Source organism: Vulpes lagopus, chromosome 4 (assembly GCF_018345385.1).
Source record: "Vulpes lagopus strain Blue_001 chromosome 4, ASM1834538v1, whole genome shotgun sequence".
Classification (NCBI taxonomy): Eukaryota; Metazoa; Chordata; class Mammalia; order Carnivora; family Canidae; genus Vulpes; species Vulpes lagopus.
The window spans coordinates 33,147,675-33,169,621 of record NC_054827.1 but is presented as its reverse complement, the minus strand read 5'-3'; the positions used below and the strand labels follow the sequence as shown (position 1 = coordinate 33,169,621).

The following is a 21,947-nucleotide window of genomic DNA, read 5'->3' as shown; positions in this document are numbered from 1 at the left end:
CATTTCATTATGGGTTGGGCCTTGTAACTTACATTAACCAAAAAATGCAGAGGAAGTTTTGGTAGGCCAGGTCTGAGTCTGGAAAGCTTACACACTGCCATTCCTGCACTTAGAACCCTATTTATACACAATATATATAAGCCTGAGCCGGCCTGGTAGATAATAAGAAATAAGTGGCTTATTTACACCCAAATCCAAGCCAAAACTAAAGAGTACTTCATGAAGAAACAAACTGCTGAATTTCTGAAAGATAATGCTACAATATTGGAACTTACCTACCTATTACTGTATCCCCACTCCCTGGCTCAGTGGTGGCCATGAGGATGGTGGCCCTGCTTCTGATGTGTCTTGCTAGTATCAAAGGGGGCAATACCAAATTTTTTCTCAAAGAATTATGGTTGTGTGTTTTGAGCTATCTGGTAGTTCCTGAAGGATTGGCTCAAGGTTTGCCTCTGATTCCTCCATCCTGGAACTTTCACAGAGTTGAAGTGAATACTCAGGTAGTGTTTGTCAAAAGTATCCAAAACCAAGTAACTAGCGGCAGCCCAAGATGGGACAAACAAAAGGCAAAATAGAGGCCTGTGAAAGAAGTGACTGGGTGGGAAAAGAGATATTTGTGGGAATAAAGGTTTGAAAAGCTCTTGCATATACCAGGAAATCTAGATTACCCATACACAGGGCTAGATGCATGCTCAGAAAAGACTTGAAAAGACACTAAGCTTTCTCCTCTGGTTGAATCTTCAGGCACTGGGCAAGAAAGAGTAAAGGCTAAGGCATACTTCTAAATGACAAGGAGAAACATTGGAGAAATGTTAAAACACAAAGGCAATCTGGAAAAAAACAAACAGAAGAGTTTGTTGTTACTGTTGTTCTTGTCCTTTTGTTGGCTTCAGGCATTTAAGGAAATCTCTGCCAAATCATTAGCTAACCATGAATGGAAAACAGACTTCAGAGATAAATCATAGTCTATAATAAAAAATAGTTTAGAAAAATCACTAAACAAACAACTACAACCCATAACAAGCAACAGTGATAAATAGTGAAAAGGAGAGAAGTCTGATTTCTAGAGCTACCACTTCATGATATTTAAAATATCCAATTTTCAATAAAAATTATGAAGCATGCAAAGAGACAAGAAAGTATGGTTCACTCAAAGGAAAAAAAGAAATGGAACTGTCTCTTAAGGAAGCCCAAACACTGGATTTACTAGACAAAGATGCTCAAATAGCTAAGGGAAACCATAGACAAAGAATTAAAGAAAACGAGAAGAATGATGCCTCACCAAGTAGAGAATATCAATTAAAATATAGAAATTTTGAAAAAGAGGAAAATCCCAAAGCTTTAAACACAATAACAAACATTCACCAGAAGAATTCAATGGCATGGTTGAATGTTCAGGCAGCAGAATCAGCAAATGTCAAAGCAAATTGAGGTTATCCAGTCTGAGGAGTAGAATAAAAAAGGAATAAAAAAAACAGAGTCTAAGAGATTTGAGGAACACCATCAAGAATGCCAAATATGCATAACAGGGCTCCCAAGAACAGGAGAAAGAGAAAGGAGCAGAAAGAAAATTTGAAGTGATGGGTGAAAACTCCCCTAATTTGATGAAATACGTAAGTCTATACATCCAAGGAGCTCAAAAAACCTCCAAGTAGGATAAATTCAAAAAGATCCGCACCAACACACATAGTAAAAATGTCAAAAGCCACTGTTAAGAGAGAGTTTTGAAAGCAGCAAGATACAAGCAACTCATCATGAACTAATGATCTTCAATAATACTGACAACCAATTTCTCATTAGGAACCATGGGAAGCTAGAAGCAGTGGGATGATATTTAAAATGCTGAAAGAAAAACTATCAACCAAGAATCCTCTGACAATCAAGAATTCCAAATCTGACAAAACTAATCTTCAGGAGTGAAGAGGATATTAAGATACTCCAGTTAAACAAAAACTGAGGAAGTAGTTGCTTAGACATGTAATGAGCTAAATCGTCTCCTTTCAAAATTCATACATTGTAATCCTAACCACCAGTGCCTCAGCATACAACGTATTTAGAGATAGGGCCTTTAAAAAGGTAATTAAATCAGGTCATTAGAGCGAGCCTAATATGACTGGTTCTTTATAAGAGGAAATAAGGATAAAGACAGATACAGAGGGAAGGCCACGTGAAGACAGAGAAAAGATGATCATCTACATGCTGAGAGAGGTCTCAGAAGAAACCAAACCTGCAAACACCTTGATCTCAGACCTCTACCTTCAGAACTACGATAAAATAATTTAGTGTTTAAACCACCTGGTCCATGGTACTGTGTTATGATGGTCCTAACAAAATAATACACTACCCTACAAGAAATAACAAAGGCAGTCCTTTAATCCAAAATGAAATTACACTAGACAATAACTCAAAGAAATACAAAGAAATAAAGAACATAGTAAAAGTAACTACTCTGGTAAATACAGGAGCCAATATTACTATATTTTTGGTTTCTAATTCCTCTTTTTCCCCATATGATTAAAAAGCAAATGCACAGAGGATCCCGATCAAGATGAAAAAGTAGGAGGGTCCTGAGCTCAGGTCCCCTCATGGATACAAGGCTGCAACTATACAGAAATTAACTACCTCTGAGAATGACCTGAAGACTAGAGAACAGCTCTTCCATAGCTAAAGTTATAAAGAAAAAGCCACAGCAATAAGGATAGGAGGCACTAAGACATAGTCTGTTTGGACTCATATCCCTGGTGCTTCAAACCACAAGCATGAGGTATATCACAGGTCTACACCTCCCTGAAGAGCAAGCGTTCAAGATCCACATTAGGTACTCCCTGCACTTGGAGGACTGCAGCGGAAAGACAAGCCTTCCTCATATGGCTTTAAAAATCAGCAGGGTTTAATTCAAGGAGTGTAGGAAGGCTATAGGAGACTGAGACTATGCTTTTAAAGAGCCTATGCACATATTCACTCACTCGGAGGCCTAGCACAGAGGCAACTGTTTGAAAAGTACCTGGGACATAGATGAAGATTTACTGACTAATATTAGGTGTGTATGTCAGAGCGATAGAGATTTATAAAAACTTTCTCTAAGAACAGAAAACCTGGTATGAGCTATTTTTCTCACCTTCCATCTGTCTAGCTAGCCCAACATTGGTGGGTACCAGTTCTGATACTTTCCATTTACCTAATTAGCATTGCTCACCCCATCCCAGGGTCCCCTTGAGGACTGGCCTTGTCTAATCCATCCACTCTGGCAGGCACTCCTCCAAGATAGTCTTGCTCTATCACATCCAACAGGCATACTACCTGGCCAGGACCAACAGCCCCCAAATTGACTACCAACTTAATACACCTAGTCGGTGGCTTGATCAGGACAAGGCCCTCCAAAGCAGCTCTTGCCTGACAGGAGGGCAGAGGGCAGCCGTGCCCATCAGTGCAACAGCAACAATTGTGATTTGGTCTTGCAGCCAATAACACCAGGGGCTATCCCTGCCCATCAAACCACCCATAGCAGCTATAGCATAGTCACAACAGAAGGGCACACACACCTCAAACAGGGGACATCCCTAGAGTGCTTCATTCCAGTGATGAGGGAAAACTGTGCTCTGTGCCCCATAGGATACCTTCTATATAAGGCTACACCTTCAGAAAAGGAACCATAGCTGATCTGCCTGATAATATAGACAGAAACACAGAGTCAAACAAAATAAGGACACAGAGGAATATGTTCCAATTGAAAGAATAAGACAAACCTTGAGAAAGAACTAAGCAAAATGGAGATAAGCAATCTATCTGATAGCATTCAAAGTGATAGTCATAAATCTGATAACTAAACTTGGAGAAAACTGGATGAACACAAAGAACTTTAACAAAGAGATATAAAATATTTAAATAAAAAACAACCAGAGCTGAAGAATACAACATTTGAAAGAAAAATACACTAGAGAAATCAACAACAGATTAGAGGATGCAGAAGAATGAATGGATCAGTGATCCAGAAGACAGGGTAATGGAAAGCTCTCAGGCTGACCAGCAAAAAGAAAAAAATAGTGTTAAAAAGAATAATTTAAGGGATTTCTAGGATGATATTAAGCATACTAACATTTTTATTATAGGTGTTTCAGAAGTAGAAGAGAAAGGAAACAGGCAGAATACTTATCTGAAGATATAATAACTTAAAACTTCCCTTATTAGGAGAAGGAAACAGATTTTCAGGTTTAAGAAGCACTGAGAAGACCAAACAAGATGAACCCAAGAAGATCAATAGCAAGATAATAATTGAAATGTAAAAAAATAAAAATAGAGAATCTTAAAAGCAGCAAGAGAAAATTAACTAGTTACATACAAGGGAACACCCATAAACGCATCAGATGATCTTTTAGCAGAAACATTTCAGGCCAGAAGGGATTGTCATGATATATCCAAAGTGCTGAATGGAAAAAAAACCTACAAACAAGAACACTTTATCAGCAGGGCTTTCATTAGAATTGAAGGAGAGAGAAAGAGTTTCCCAGACAATGGTTAATGAAGTTCATCACACTAAACCAGCCTTATAAGAAATGTCAAAGGGACTTATTTAAGTAGAAAAGAGAAAGTCATTATCTAGAAGTAGGAAAATTATGAAAGTAAAATCTCACTGGTAAAAGTAAACATAAAGTAAAGGTAGTGGATCAAACATTTATAAAGTTAGTATGAAGGTGAAAAGACAAAAGCAAAAAAATCAACTATATCTACAATACTTAGCTAAGCAAAAATAAGAGATGAAAATATGAAATCAAATACATAGAACATGGAGAAGGAATAAAAATGTAGTGCTTAATGTATTCGAAATAAAGAGATCATTAACTTTAAAAAGCTGGCTATATACATATGTTATATATGAACCTCATGGTAATCACACACCAAAAATCTATAATAGATACACAATAAAATAAAGACAAAAGAATCTATGCATAACACAAAAAAGTCATCAAATCACAAAGGCAGGAGAGCAAGAGAAGAAGAAACAAAGAGGAACTAAAAAATCAATCAGAAAACAATTAACAAAATGGCAGTAAGTAACTATCTACCAATAATAACCTTATATGTAAGTAGACTAAATGCTTCAATCAAAAGACATAGGGTAAGGGAATGGATTTAAAAAAATAAGACCTGGGCAGCTCCAGTGGCCCAGTGGTTTAGCACCACTTCAGCCCGGGGTGTGATCCTAGAGACCAAGGATCAAGTCCCACATCAGGCTCCCTGCACGGAGCCTGTTTCTCCCTCTGCCTGTCTCTCTTTCTCTCTCTCTCTGTCATGAATAAATAAATAAATAAATTTTTTAAAGAAAGACCGTATATACTGAGCATAAAACACTCACCTGAGGTCTAAGGATAGATACAGATGGAAAGTGAAACAATGGAAAAAGATATTTCATATAAAAGAAAAAATTTTTTAAAAAGCTAGGGTAGTAATACTTATATTTGACAAAACAGACTTTAAAACATAGACTGCAAACAAAAGACAAAAAAAGCACTACATAATGAAAAAAGGGATCAATCAATAACAATCATAAATATCTATGTACCTGACACAGGAGCACCTAAGTACATAAAGCAAACATTAACAGACATAAAAGGAAAAATTCATGGGTGGCTCCACCGGCTAAGCATCTAACTCTTCGTTTCCTCTTAGGTCATGATCTCAGGATCATGAGATCAAGTCCCACATCAGGCTCCACACTCAGTGTGGAGTCTGTTTGGGATTTTCTCTCCCTCTGCCCCTCCCTCCATTCACACAATAAATTAATTAACTAATAAATAAATAAGTTTTTACAAAGGAGAAATTGACAGTATTACAATAATAGTTTGGAAACTTAACACCCCACTTACATCAATGGTTAGATCAACATCAATGATCAGATCATCCAGACAGAAAATCAATAGGGAAACATTAACCTTAAACATATTAGATCAGATGGACTTCATAAATATATATAGCACATTGTATCCCAAAAGAACAGAATACATATTCTTTTCAAGTGCATGTGGAACATTCTCCAAGATATATCACATGTTAGGCCACAAAAACAAGTTTCAAAAAATTCAACACTGGATTCACATCACGCATCTTTTCCACACACAACAGTATGAAACTAGAAGACATTCATAAGGAAAAACTGGAAAAAAATCCACAAACATAGAGGCTAAACATGTTACTGAACAAACAATGGGTCAGTGAAGAAATCAGGAGAAAATGAAAATACTTGGAGACAAAAGAAAATGAAAATATAATGTTCTAAAATCTATGGAATGCATCAAAACAGTTCTACAAAGAAAGATTATAGATACACAGGCTTGCCTCAAGAAACAAGAAAAATCTCAAATACACAATTTAACTTTACTCCTAAAGAAATCAGGAAAAAAAGACAAATGAAGCCAAAAGTTAGTAGGACTTAAACAATAAACATCAGAATGGAAATAAATTTAATAGAGACTAAAAAGTAGTAATTCTCACCAAGATACTAGCCAAGAGGATCCAACAGTACATTAAAAGGATTATTCACCATGACTAAGTGGGATTAATTCCTGGGATGCAAGGATGGTTCAGCATCCACAAATCAATCAATGTGATACATCACGTTAATAAAAGATAAGAACCATATGATCTTCTCAACAGATGCAGAAAAATCATTTGACAAAGTATATCATCCCTTCTTGATAAAAACTCTCCACCATGTAGGGATAGAAGGCACATAACTCAATATCATTAAAGCCATATATGAAAAACCCATAGCTAATATCATCTTCAATGGGGAAAAACGGAGAGCTTAAACCCTAAGGTCAGGAACAACACAGGAAATGTCTATCTTCACCACCACTGTTCAACATAGTACTGGAAGTCCTAGCCTCAACAATCAAACAACAAAAAGAAATAAAGGCATCCAAATCAGCAAAGTCAAACTTTCCCTCTTTACAGACAACATAATAATCTATGTAGAAAACCTGAAAGACTCCACCTCAAAATTACTACAACTGATACAGGAATTCAGCAAAGTCGCAGGATATAAAGTCAATACACAAACGTCTGTTGCATTTCTATACACCAATAATGAAGCAGCAAAAAGAGAAATCAAGGTATCAATCCCATTCACAACTACACCAAAAACCATAAGATACCTAGGAATAAATCTAATCAAAGAAGTAAAAGATCTGTGCTCCAAAAACTATAGAACACTTAAGAAAGAAATTAAAGACACAAAGAAAAGGAAAAACATTCCATGCTCAGGGATTGGAAAGACAATTATTGTTAAGATGTCTAAAGCAATCTACACATTCAATGCAACCCCTATCAAATTAACATCAGCATTTTTCACAGAGCTGGAACAAACACTCTTAAAATTTGTATAGAACCACAAAAGACTCCAAATAGCCAAAGGAGTTAAAAAAGAAAACTAAAGCTGGAAGCATTAAAATTCGAGACTTCAGGCTGTATTACAAAGCTGTAATCATCAATACAGTACAGTATTGGCATAAATATAGACATAAAGATCAAAGGAACAGAATAGAGAACCAGAAATGTAACCTGAACTCTATGGTCAATTCATCTTCAAAAAACCAGGAAAAAATATCCAGCAGAAAAGAAAAGAAACAGTCTCTTCAACAAATGGTGCTGGGAAACCTGGACAGCCACAAACAGAAAAATAAAACTAGACCACTTTCTTATACTCTGCATAAAAATAAATTCAAAATGGATGAAAAACCTAAATGTGAGACAGAAATCCATCAAAATCCTAGAGGAGAACACAGGCAGCAACCTCTTTGACCTCAGCCACAGCAACTTCTTGCAAAATACTTCTATGAAGGCAAGGGAAACAAAAGCAAAGAAACTATTGGAACTTCATCAGGATAAAAAGGTTTTGCACAACAAAGGAAATGGTCAATAAAGCTAAAAGGCAACCTACAGAATGGAAGGAGACATTTGCAAATGTCTAATCAGATAAAGGGCTAGTATCCAGAACCTAGAAAGAACTTATCATACTCAACACTCAAAAAACAAATAATCAAGAAATGGGCAAAAGACATGAACAGACATTTCTCCAAAGACATACAAATGGCCAACAGACACATGAAACAATGCTCAACATCACTTGGCATCAGGGAAATACCAATCAAATCCATGAGATACCACCTCACATCTGTCAGAATGGCTAAAATGAACTCAGGAAACAACAGATGTTGGCGAGGATGTGGGGAATGGGGAACCCTCTTATACTATTGGTGGAAATGCAAACTGGTGCAGCCACTATGGAAAATAGCATGGAGGTTCCTCAGAAAGTTAAAAATAGAGCTACCCTATGACCCAAAAAATGCATCCAATGGATACAAACAGTGAATCAAAGGGACACATACACTGCAATATTTATAGCAACATTGTCCACAATAGACAAAATATGGAAAGAGCCCAGATGTCCATCGACAGATGAATGGATAAAGAAGATGGAATATTACTCAGCCATTGAAAAGAATGAAATCTCGCCATTTGCGATGACATGGATGGAACTACAGGGTATTATGCTAAGTGAAATAAGTCAGTCAGAGATAAACAAATACCATATGATTTCACTCATATACAGAATTTAAGAAACAAAACAGATGAACATAGGGGAAGCGAAGGAAAAATAAAATAAGATGAAAACAGAGGGAGGCAAACTGTAAGATATACTGAACTCTAGGAAACAAACTGAGGGTTACTGGAGAGGAGGGGAGTAAGTGGGTGATGGGCATTAAGGAGGGCACTTGATATAGTGAGCACTGGGTGTTATATGCAACTGATGAATCACTAAATTGTATCCCAGTAACTAATTTTTTTAAAAACTCCCCCTGAATCAAAAGAAGATATGCTGAGCTTTAAATACAAAAAAGAATAAAATTTGACTACAGTTGAAAAAAAACAGTGCCTGTAAATAACTTCCAGTATAGACACAAAGTAGGAATTTAGTTTCTTAAATTTACATTGAATGTACACTATTTTTAAAAAGTTAGAAGTACATAACAAAATGAGAATTTTAATAAAAATGTGTCATATTGAGGAAGACACAAAGAGATGGAAAAATATTCCATGCTCATGGATTGGCAGAATTAATATTGTGAAAATGTCAATGTTACCCAGGGCAATTTACACGTTTAATACAATCCCTATCAAAATACCATGGACTTTCTTCAGAGAGTTAGAACAAATTATTTTAAGATTTGTGTGGAATCAGAAAAGACCCCGAATAGCCAGGGGTATTTTAAAAAAGAAAACCATAGCTGGGGGCATCACAATGCCAGATTTCAGGTTGTACTACAAAGCTGTGGTCATCAAGACAGTGTGGTACTGGCACAAAAACAGACACATAGATCAATGGAACGGAATACAGAATCCAGAAGTGGACCCTGAACTGTATGGTCAACTAATATTCGATAAGGAGGAAAGACTATCCATTGGAAGAAAGACAGTCTCTTCAATAAATGGTGTTGGGAAAATTGGACATCCACATGCAGAAGAATGAAACTGGACCACTCTCTTTCACCATACACAAAGATAAACTCAAAATGGATGAAAGATCTAAATGTGAGACAAGATTCCATCAAAATCCTCGAGGAGAACACAGGCAACACCCTTTTTGAACTTGGCCACAGTAACTTCTTGCAAGATACATCCACGAAGGCAAAAGAAACAAAAGCAAAAATGAACTATTGGGACTTCATCAAGATAAGAAGCTTTTGCACAGCAAAGGATACAGTCAACAAAACTAAAAGACAACCTACAGAATGGGAGAAGATATTTGCAAATGACATATCAGATAAAGGGCTAGTTTCCAAAATCTATAAAGAACTTATTAAACTCAACACCAAAGAAACAAACAATCCAATCATGAAATGGGCAAAAGACATGAAGAGAAATCTCACAGAGGAAGACATGGACATGGCCAACATGCACATGAGAAAATGCTCTGCATCACTTGCCATCAGGGAAATACAAATCAAAACCACAATGAGATACCACCTCACACCAGTGAGGATGGGGAAAATTAACAAGGCAGGAAACCACAAATGTTGGAGAGGATGCGGAGAAAAGGGAACCCTCTTACACTGTTGGTGGGAATGTGAACTGGTGCAGCCACTCTGGAAAACTGTGTGGAGGTTCCTCAAAGAGTTAAATAGACCTGCCCTATGACCCAGCAATTGCACTGTTGGGGATTTACCCCAAAGACTCAGATGCAATGAAACGCCGGGACACCTGCACCCCGATGTTTCTAGCAGCAATGTCCACAATAGCCAAACTGTGGAAGGAGCCTCAGTGTCCATCGAAAGATGAATGGATAAAGAAGATGTGGTTTATGTATACAATGGAATATTACTCAGCCATTAGAAATGACAAATACCCACCATTTGCTTCGACGTGGATGGAACTGGAGGGTATTATGCTGAGTGAAATAAGTCAATCGGAGAAGGACAAACAGTGTATGTTCTCATTCATTTGGGGAATATAAATAATAGTGAAAGGGAATATAAGGGAAGGGAGAAGAAATGTGTGGGAAATATCAGGAAGGGAGACAGAACATAAAGACTCCTAACTCTGGGAAACGAACTAGGGGTGGTGGAAGGGGAGGAGGGCGGAGGGTGGGGGGAAATGGGTGACGGGCACTGAGGGGGACACTTGACGGGATGAGCACTGGGTGTTTTTCTGTATGTTGGTAAATTGAACACCAATAAAAATTAATTTATTAAAAATAAAAATAAAAATAAAAAAGGAAAAATACAAAAAAAAATGTGTCATAAAAAAGTAGATGATCAAATGATGCAAGGAGGAGAAGGCAATGTACAGTTCAAAGGAAACTGTAACATTAAGAAAAGATGAGGATGTTCTGAAGGAAAGGCTATTTGTTAGTTACACAGTTTTATACAGTTAATATAAATCTCTTATGCATAAATTAAGGGCAATAATTGCTCTAAAATTGGTAATAAAACACACAAACTCACCTGTTCACTTACAAAAATGTTATAGTCCACTTTGTTTTGTTCTTCTATGCCTTGCTTATCTTCAGTGTTTTCATTCCTTAATTTATAAAGAAGATGTTGATATTCAACTGCAGATTCCAAAGGCTCAATTCCATAAGAAACATTTTCAAATTGCAGTATTCCTCTGTAAGATTAAGGATAAAAATATAAGTGCTTTTAATCAATTCTGTATTATAAAACTCTGACAGAATCCAAAAGAAGGAGAAGGAAGAGGAGGATAAAGGACATTTTTGAGCTCAATATTTTGACCCAAACTCTTTACATTTTGGAGATAATTTTAAAGAAACAAAAGATCTTCTGCAATCCACAAAATTAACTTTCCATTTGTTTCTCTATATAGTTTTAAATGCAGCAGAAATTATGTAATCCATTGCCAGGTGTATAAGTATACAACATTATGGTGATCAAGGAGTTCCCTGCCCTCTAAGTCAGTGACTTAATGAAACCAATAGCAACTAGAAATCTTAATGAATTTCTCTCTGGATGTTACTGCTTTTGAGAAATGCTCATATTGCTTATAATAACAAAAGTATATGTAAGAAGTAAAATTTTATTTATATAAATAAAGTTTAGCAGTAATTATGAAAAGGCATGTATTATTAATTCTTTATGTACAGAGTCTGAATAAGAAATAAAAAGCAAGGCTTTTAAAGAGTAAATAACTTTTATAACTATTCTTCTCTGAATACAAGTTACAATTCAATGGGCTACTTCCCAAAACCAAATTTCAGAGTTCCACATAACAAGCACCAAGGAACACTTATTTGTTAAAATAAGGATCCTCTACTACAAAAATGAGGATGAAGAATTTCCTAGCAGGCTAGAAAATTCTAGGTACTAAGAAGGAAACCCTACCATTGTTAACAAGCATTTAGAGTGTGATATTATACATAAACCACATCTTCTTTATGTATACAATGGAATATTACTCAGCAATTAGAAACGACAAATACCCACCATTTGCTTCAACGTGGATGGAACTGGAGGGTATTATGCTGAGTGAAATAAGTCAATCGGAGAAGGACAAACAGTGTATGTTCTCATTCATTTGGGGAATATAAATAATAGTGAAAGGGAATATAAAGGAAGGGAGAAGAAATGTGTGGGAAATATCAGGAAGGGAGACAGAACATAAAGACTCCTAACTCTGGGAAACGAACTAGGGGTGGTGGAAGGGGAGGAGGGCGGGTGTTTGAGGGGAATGGGTGACGGGCACTGAGGTGGACACTTGACAGGATGGGCACTGGGTGTTTTTCTGTATGTTGGTAAATTGAACACCAATAAAAATTAATTTAAAAAAAAGAGTGTGATATTACTAGAAAAATGTGTACTATACTAGTAATTATTTGTTTATACAGAATTTGCCTCCTCTCCTGAAAGTGATTTTCCTTGAAAAAAAAAAAAAAAAGTCTGCCTGCCTTGTTTATCTTTATTTCTCTTTATATCTCCAAATGCTAGGCCAGTAGGTGACACATGGTATGTACTAAAAATATCCATTTGCTGAAAAAATAAGCTATCCTAAACAGCTCCTCCAACTTGCTGTAGTCATTTAAATTCATTTCTGTAGCTAAGAAAGAATAAGATACAGCAGAACGAGGAGACTAGGAAATCTAAACCTTCAAGGTTAGAAACGTCTCTGGTCAGCAAAGAAAGTGTTCAGAGGAGGATACCACTGCTTTATCTCCACATGGGAATCCTCTTGAAGCTCCAAACTGAATATAAATATAACAAATTCACTGCCACCAAATATCATTAACTACAACGTTCATATATCACTGACAGAAGATAAATAACCTTAATCCAGAGCATGTGCTGAGCGTGACAACAGAATTCGGATAGCCTTCAATATGTCCCTGGTAGTAGCACTGAGCCTAGGAAAGAAAAAAAAGAAGTGGTTATTTAAGATTGACAGAACTGCCTAATGATTTCTTATTTTTATACTTGCTAGAACTTTCTGAATGTTTTCACAGGCTACACAGTTTATATATCAGTATGAATAAAGTGACATTCATGAAAAGTTTCCCTATATTTGTCACATTCACTATATTAGCTACTTTTCTTTTTTTTTTTTATTAGCTACTTTTCTGATTAATATTTGGGATTATCATTTTATATCCTGCTTCCAAAGTATTATCCCATATTTTAGGTTAAATTGTTTTCTAATACATAAATTTATGTCATTGATTAAAAGATAAAGGTTATGAATCTGGATTACTTTAAAAATCTAATATTCTTCTAAAAAGAAACACCTAAAAATTAAGGGTGCAGGAAAATTAAAGAACTGGAAAATGAAACACCATATCAACACAAACTTAAAGGATGATTCTGAAGCTATCCTAATACAGGAAATGAAGACTTTAAAATAAGAAGAATTACTAATGATAGAGACATTTTATAATGAAAAGAGTTTCAACTGATCAGGAAGATATAATATTCCAAATTTGAATTCACTTACTACATAGTTTCAAAACATAGGAGCTCAAATTGAAAGGATAATAAAAATAGAGAAATGCATAATCATAATAGAAGATACATTTCTGTATCTGATAAATCATGCATTCAGAATCTACAGATTTGAAGAGCATATTAGCAACCTAATATAGGTAGAATAAAAACCGCAGAATGCACTTTCTTTTTAAAAAACATGGAACATTTACAAAAATGAAACCATGTTCTGGGCCATGAAGCAAGACAAGAAATTTTAAAGAACTTGAATCATACAAAGTTTGGTCTCTGACCACAGTAGAATTAAGCTAGAGATATAGCAAACATCATCACAGGAAGGAAAAAAGGAGAGGAGGAAGATTATGTAATTTCCAAAATTCAGTAGTGCTATAAATTTTGGTGGTAATCAATGTAAGATTTCTTATTAACACACTGCTTTATACTGCAACTAAGGGGAGGAAGAAAGAGCAAGAAAAGGAAATTTATAGTCCTATCCAATAAAAGTGAAGCAACTTGGTATTCAAATTCAATCTTTCAACAAATTTTTGTCATGCTAACTATGTGCCAGGCATTTTTCTAGGCACTGCAGATACATCAGTGAATAAAATAGACTAAAATAAAATCCCTGACCTCGTGAAGATTATATTGAGAATGGGGAAACAGAAAATAAATAGATGGCACATCATATATTGATAACCACCATAGAGAAAAACAAAACAAAGAGCGCACTAAGGGTTAAGAGTGAAATTTAAGAAGTTAGAAGAAGTTAAATAGTCAGGGACTAATACGGTAATTTTAAGCAAAGACCTTAAGGAAAGGGAATCTTGGAAAGAGCAAGCATCTAGATCAGAAAAAAATAGAAAAGTGCAACAACTTGAAGGGAGAACATGTCTGGTCTGTTGAGGAACAGCAAGAAGACCAACGTAGCTGGACCAGAATGAGCAAAGTAGACAGTACAAGAAGTGAGGTCAGTCAGATAAAGAGGACTAGTTTGTACATAGGCTGCTGGATATTGAAATGACTTTGGTTTTCACTTTGTGAACAAGTCAATCACGATGGAGGATTCCGAGCACAGAAATGACATAATGTGCCTAGGCTTTGAGAGGATTGATCTGTTTGTCATGTTGAAAATCAACTGAGGGGATGGGCAAGGTATAGAAACAAGAAGATTATTCAGTAAGTTATAGCAATAATCTAAGCATTTACTTGGAAAAGAGTGTTATCAGTGTATTGAGACAGAGGAAGAAGGTGAATCTGGCTATATATAATTTAAAGGGTAGGGTCAATAAGATTTATTGATGGATGGAATGAGGGTTAAAAAAAAGAAAAGGTTTAAAATGTATGATTTTGTATCCAGCAATATTTATGTTTGCTTTTAATTTTTTAGTCTTTAATTTTACTCATTTATTCAACAAAATACTAATTAATTAATTAAATGGTATCTATGTTCTATGCAGAGAGGAAGCATTTAGTCCATCTAGTTTGTCTTTAATTTGCCAAGACTTCAGAAAAGGCTAATAATGAGGGAAATAAGACAATAAATGAATACTTAAATATATCCCCTATGAATACAGTGTTCTGTATTAGGAAAACATTTATTCAATGTAAAAAAGGTTTAAAAAATTTGTAAAATATAGAACTTAAATCTTACCTGAATATCTGAAGGATGAGAATTCACAGACCCTTGATTATATAAATAAACCATAAAATTATGTGCTAAAAAAAAACTGAATATAAAAAAAGAAAGAATATTAAGTTATTCTTTTTTTTAAAGTTATTCTTTTTGAAACATACAAAGCAGTGCTCAGCAAACTAATACCTTCAAGCTAAATCTGACCTATTCTGTCTTTGTAAATAAAGTTTTATTGGAACACAGTTACATCCATTAATTTATGTATGGCCCATGGCTGTTTTCAAGCTACAATAGCAGAATTGAGTTATTTTAATAGTGACAATATGGTCCTCAAAGCCTGAAATATTTACTATCTGGGCCTTTATAATAAGTCTGCAAATCCAACAAAAGGAGTGTTTTCTTTTGACATACAATAATTTATATTCAAAGCAATACATACTCAAAATAATTTTCCTATTTTAATGAACTCCTTTTTTATTTTAATTAACTCCTTTAAAATAAGAAAAGACTACAAGATGAGAAAAAAAGGCATTTAAAAAAAATTTTTATGTAATGAATTTTTTTTTAAGATTTTATTTATTTATTCATGAGAGACACAACACAAAGAGAGAGAGAAAGAGAGAGGCAGAGACACAGGCAGAGGGAGAAGCAGGCTCCATGCAGGGAGCCTGATGTGGGACTGCATCCCGGGTCCCCAGGATCACACCTTCGGCTGACGGTGGTGCTAAACCACTGAGCCACCTGGGCTTCCCGACATTTTAAAATTTACAAAGATATGAACTAGATGTAGGATTATGAAAGTTTACCATTTTCTCATTCTTTCAAAGTTTCACTAGCATGCATATATATTTCCTTTATAATGAAGTAGAAGGGTATTGTGTAAAAGTCATATTAATCTGAATGTAGATACTGAAACTACAAGTCCAAGTTTTAACCTTCTCTGGTATGATTGCCTTTACTTATTATCCTACTCCAGGTATGTTTCCTCAACTCATGGTCACTCCTCAATCCAATGTAGCATAAGTAGATCACCCAGGACTAGCTAGTTGAGAATCCTCCACTAAAAGTGATTTCATATTGTCAAATCCACAAGAGTTTGAAATCAGTAAAACTACTCTGACACATACGTAACTGTTGACCCCGCTTCCCTTCTTTAAATCATCTACTCTTCATTTCAATGACACCATTTCCACCTGGATTCCCTAATATCTTTCTGTATACTTTTATGAGTCCCACTGGTCTGAGTCCTTGCTTCTTCCTTTACGTGTTCCCATGGCATTCAATTCTGGGTTGTTTTTGCTTCTCACCTTTGATATTCACTCCTACCTCTACAGATTTATCTTGTTCATTTCTGGTGCTTCATTTATACCTATATAAATAGGTGGCACACTCACATTCTAAATTGAATCTATCAACTGGACATTTCTCTTGAGATATCCTGCAAGCACTTCATATTTAACATTTTTTAAACTGAGCCTATATTCTTCCCGACTCAGATCTGTTTCCCTTCTCCTTCACTGCCACACCAAATCTCTACCACTATATTCAATGTTAGCTCATTTTTTCCTGCCACCTCAGTATATACCTCAAAGTTGTAAATAATTTCCTGATTATCATTATGCTATCATAATCATTATGCAAGTAATTTCTCAAAAAATTGCACACATGCTCTACAACCATCTACTAAATTCCAGTTCCTATAATTCTTACCACTATTTACAGTCCTGATAAGAAGTTCAAATGTAATGTGAGTTCTCTCACTTTCCCACTTATATACTTGAAAAGATCTTTGAGTTGTCATTTACCATATTCTTCTTCCCTTCTGTCTAAAAGAGTAGGTTAATTCTTCTTTTACTCAATGCTATACTTTGGCAGTTTACACAATGAATCACTTTGTTTATATATATCTCTCTAAGAAACTTCCACTCAGCCAATAAACTTTGTTTCTTCTTTCTTAAAAAGCAGTCATCTGTACCTGTTTCTTCTTTTTCTGCCAAACATTTTTAAAAATATTTACAACTTACTACCTTTAGTTTCTCACAATCCACTTCTCCCTAATACCATACAGTATATTTCTATAACCAAAATTTAACTGAAACTATCCTATTGAAAGTCAAAAATTAAAAAAAAAAAAAAGTCAAAAATTAATTCTAAGCCAGCTTTTCTCTACATGAGAGAAAATTTTCATGGCTTCTCGGTTTCCATGATAGAATTAAACCCTACAGAAAGTTATTTCAATTATTTTCTCAATTCCCTGAAGGACAGCACATGCTAGCACTATTTTCCATAAACTATACACCAGCTCTCACAAGTGTATAATCTCATTCCATATCAAATTCCTTAGTCCAGGCCTGTCTTCCTGATCAAACCCTGATATATTTACAGACTTAAAACTTCTTATTCCAACGTTCTGCCCTGATTATATAGGTCCTTCTAGTTTTTTCAACAACAAAATCTTATAATCTTCTCATTTTTTTCTATTCCTAACCCCTTTATTCACAAAAGACCACTTGAGGCATTAGAACCAAAAATGTAAGTAATTCACAGGAAAGCATCTGTTTATCTGAAACAACTAAAATGTTTACTAACAACTAAATTATTTTTAACACTCCATTTTTATTATAAGTAAAAACATATCAATAAAATTAAATACAAAACGAAATGAATAAAAAAATTACCTTTGCTTAAGGTGTATAGTGTATGGCTTCTCATCTGTTGTAATAATATAGGATATCTGTTCCTAGAGAATCCAGAACAACTGAGATGAAGATCAATGTAATAGCAGCAAAACAATTTTACATCAATAAATTCCTCTAATCTCTAAAATGTCTTGATGAAAATGTCTCAGACTATATGTGATTTAAAATTTGCAACAGTATATCAAAAATTATAACATGTATTTATTACATATGTATATATGTATTTATTATATAATCCATTCTTACTATTTCCACAAAAATAAGCCTAACCTAAGGATTTATAAAGGATTAGAAATCTATATATAATTGAATTTTAAGTTCTTCTGTAATTAGAGACCACATGTTATGCTATAATGTCCCTTTAGGTAGCATCTTTAGGATAATAAGATATCCTATGTATCAGCAAAGCTTATCCTATCAGGCACAAATTATATTTAACTGTTTTCTTAAAATGTATCACCTGCTTCCTGTATTTTTAAATAAAAGATTCTTGAACAAAATTTGGTATTGTTTTTGACTCTACCATTACTACCCTCAAGTTAAAACATGGATAACAGTAAGTTGTAATATCACTAAGTTACTGAACCTGAGTATTTTATCCAGCCAAAGAGAATATATAAAAATCAAGAATTAGAGCATCGCTAAAAAGAAAACTTATTTAAAATATATTACAACCAAAATGACACAAATACCAAAACACTGAAAAAGATAAGCCTTCCAGGATCTGTGACTGTCAGCCCTGCCAACCCACAAAAACCCCAAAAGGGGCAGCAGAGAGAGAGCCTGGTAGTTTGGGGTCCCTGCAACTCCAACAAACAGACTGGGGGTAAACATCTCGTCTGCCTGCAGGCCCTGCCCATCAAAGAAAATTTCTCTGGGGACAACACAGGGACAGCACCCTGCAGGGCACGGAGACTGCAGTTCTGACAAACATCTGGTTTGACTCAATTCAAGTCCAAGGAGGACCTAGACTGGCCCCTTAATAACACAGGGACCAAACATTGCCCACAAAAGGCAAAGAGAGCCATTACAGACAATTGGACCAAAGGCAAACACGTCTCAATCACAACATTAGGACACATGTAACACAAATAAGAAAACAGTTACATAACAAGGGAAATCTCATAAGGCTATCAACTGACTTATCACCAGAAACTGCAGGCTGAAAGAGACTGGCATGATATATTCAAAGTGTTAAAAGGAAGAAAATCTGCAGCCAAGAATAATCTATCCATCAAGGATATCACACAGAAGGAGAGACCACGAGTTTCCCAGATGAACAAATGTTAAAGGAATCCATCACGACTAAATCAGCCTTAAAAGAAATGGTAAAGAAAATACTTGCCTGGAAAGGAAAAGACCAAAAGCAAGAGTAAGGAGACGCACAGGTGGCTCAGTGGTTAAACAACTGCCTTTGGTGAGCCCAGAGTCCCGGGACAGAGTCCTGAATTGGGCTTCCTGCATGGAGCCTGCTTCTCCCTCTGCTTATGTCTCTGCCTCTCTCTTTCTCTCTGTGTATCCATCATGAATAAATAAATACAATCTTAACAAAAAACAAAAAGCAAAAACAAAAGCAAGAGTAGGAAAAGTAGGAAAGAAAAAAATTTCACAGGTACATATAAACATAATAAAAGTAGTAGATCGATCACTTCTAAAACCAATGAGAAGATTAAAACACAAAAGCAGTAAAACCAGTCAAAAGACTAAAAATTAAAAAAAGATTCATAACATAAAAAGATGTAAATTATAACATCATATACCTAAAATGTGGGGTGAAGGAATAAAAAATTCTGTGCTTTCATGTGTTCAAACTCAAGCAACTATCAACTTCATACAGAACTCCAATAAATATAGAATGTTATATATGAACCTAATGATAACAACAACACATCAAATATTTGTAATAGATATGCAAAAAATAGAAATCCAAGCATTTCACTAAAGACAGCCATCAAACAAGAGAAGAGAGCAAGAGAAGAATAGAACAGAGAAGAATTACAAAAAAATCTAGAAAACAAGACACAAAATGGCATCAAGTACATAACTAGCAATAATTACTTTGAATGTAAATGAACTCCAATCAAAAGGCACAGGGTAACAGAATGGATTAAAAGGCAAGATGTATATACTGCCTATAAGACACTCACTTCACATGTAAAGACACATGCAGATTCAAAGTGAAGGGATGGGAAAACATTTATCATGCAAATGGAAGTGAAAAGAAAGCTAGGGCAGCAATAATTATAGCAGACAAAATAGATTTTAAAACAAAGACTGTAACAAGAGACAAAGGACACTACATAATAATAAAATGAACAGTCCAACAAGGAGATGTGACAATTGTAAATATTTATGTACCAAACATGGGAGTACCCAAATGCTTACATAAAGCAACTATTAACATACATTAAGAAATCAATAATAATAATACAGTAATAGTAGGGTACTTTAACACTCCAATTGTGGGGCACCTGGGTGGCTCACTGGTTGAGTGTCTGCCTTCGGCTCAGGTCCTGATCCCAGGGTCCTGGGATCGAGTTTCGCATTGGGCTCCCTACAGGGAGCCTGCTTCTCCCTCTGCCCATGTCTCTGCCTCTCTTTGTGTGTCTCTCATGAAAAAATAAATAAAATCTTTTTTAAAAATTAAAAATAAAAAAAAACATTTCCATCAATTGATATATCACCCAAACACAAAATCAGTAAGGAAACAGTGGTTTTGAATGACACATAAGACAAGATGGAAGTAACAGATATATTCAGAATGTTCCATCCAAAAAAGAGAAGAAGGGACACCTGGGTGGCTCAGCGGTTGAGCGTCTGCCTTTGGCTCAGGGCATGATTCCCATCCCGGGATCAAGTCCCATATCGGGTTCCCTGCGTGGAGCCTGCTTCTCCTTCTGCCTGTGTCTCTGCCTCTCTGTGTCTCTCATGAATAAATAAATAAAATCTTTAAAAAAAAAAAAGAGAGAGAGAGAGAGAGAGAAGAATACTCAATCCTTTTAAGTACAATTGAAATATTCTCCAGAAACTGGAGGGTATTATGCTGAGTGAAGTAAGTCAATCGGAGAAGGACAAACAGTGTATGTTCTCATTCATTTGGGGAATATAAATAATAGTGAAAGGGAATATAAAGGAAGGGAGAAGAAATGTGTGGGAAATATCAGGAAGGGAGACAGAACATAAAGACTCCTAACTCTGGGAAATGAACTAGGGGTGGTGGAAGGGGAGGAGGGCAGGAGGTGGGGGTGAATGGGTGACGGGCACTGAGGGGAACACTTGACGGGATGAGCACTGGGTGTTATTCTCTATGTTGGTAAATTGAACACCAATAAAAATTAATTTATTAAAAAAAAAAGAAATATTCTCCAGAAAAGATCATGTTAGGCTATAAAATAGGTTTCAACAATTTCAAAAAGACTGATATCATATCATGCATCATTTCTCACCACAATGCTATGAAACTAGAAATCAACTGCAAGAAAAAATCTAGAAAGAACATAAATACATGGAGGTTAAACAACATACTACTAAGCAATGAATGGATCAACCAATAAATCAAAGGGGAAATAAAAAAAATATATGGAGACAAATGAAAATGAAAACACAGCAGTCCAAAATCTTTGGAATGCAGCAAAAACTGTTTAAAAAGGAAAGATTTTAGCAATACAGGCCTACCTTAAGAAGTAAGAAAAATTTCCAATTAACAACCTAACTTTATATCTAAAGGAGCTAGAAAAAGAACGATTCTCTTATTGTTTGACAATAGGCCCCAAAATAACAGAAAGAAGGAAATAATAGAGATTAGAGCAGAAATAAATGAAATAGAAATTTAAAAAACAACAGATCAGTGAAACCAGGAGCTAGTTCTTTAAAAACACAAACAAAATTGATAAACCTTTAGCCAGAATCAAGAAAAAGGAACACTGAAATAAACAAAATCAGAAATGAAAGAGGAGAAATAACAACCAACACCACCGAGATACAGAAAAATATTATGAAAAATTTTATGCCAACGAATTGGACAACTTAGAAGAAATGGATAAATTTTTTTAAAGATTTTATTTATTTATTCATGAAATGGATACATTTCTAAAAACAACCAAATCAAAAAAAAAAAAAAAAAAAACTCCC

General features: G+C 35.2%; 1 protein-coding gene across 1 annotated transcript in view; it reads right to left on the bottom strand.

Annotated features, from left to right (window-relative positions):
• The window catches only part of ADAM32 (ADAM metallopeptidase domain 32), a 190,698-nt gene that overhangs the window by 154,055 nt on the left and 14,696 nt on the right, over positions 1–21,947 (bottom strand). The window contains exons 4-7 of the mRNA XM_041751039.1: positions 17,796–17,857; positions 15,136–15,211; positions 12,834–12,910; positions 11,001–11,163 (exon numbers count right to left, since the gene is read on the bottom strand). Coding sequence (XP_041606973.1) covers positions 11,001–11,163; positions 12,834–12,910; positions 15,136–15,211; positions 17,796–17,857 — 378 coding nt within the window. The remainder of the gene's footprint in view (positions 1–11,000; positions 11,164–12,833; positions 12,911–15,135; positions 15,212–17,795; positions 17,858–21,947) is intronic.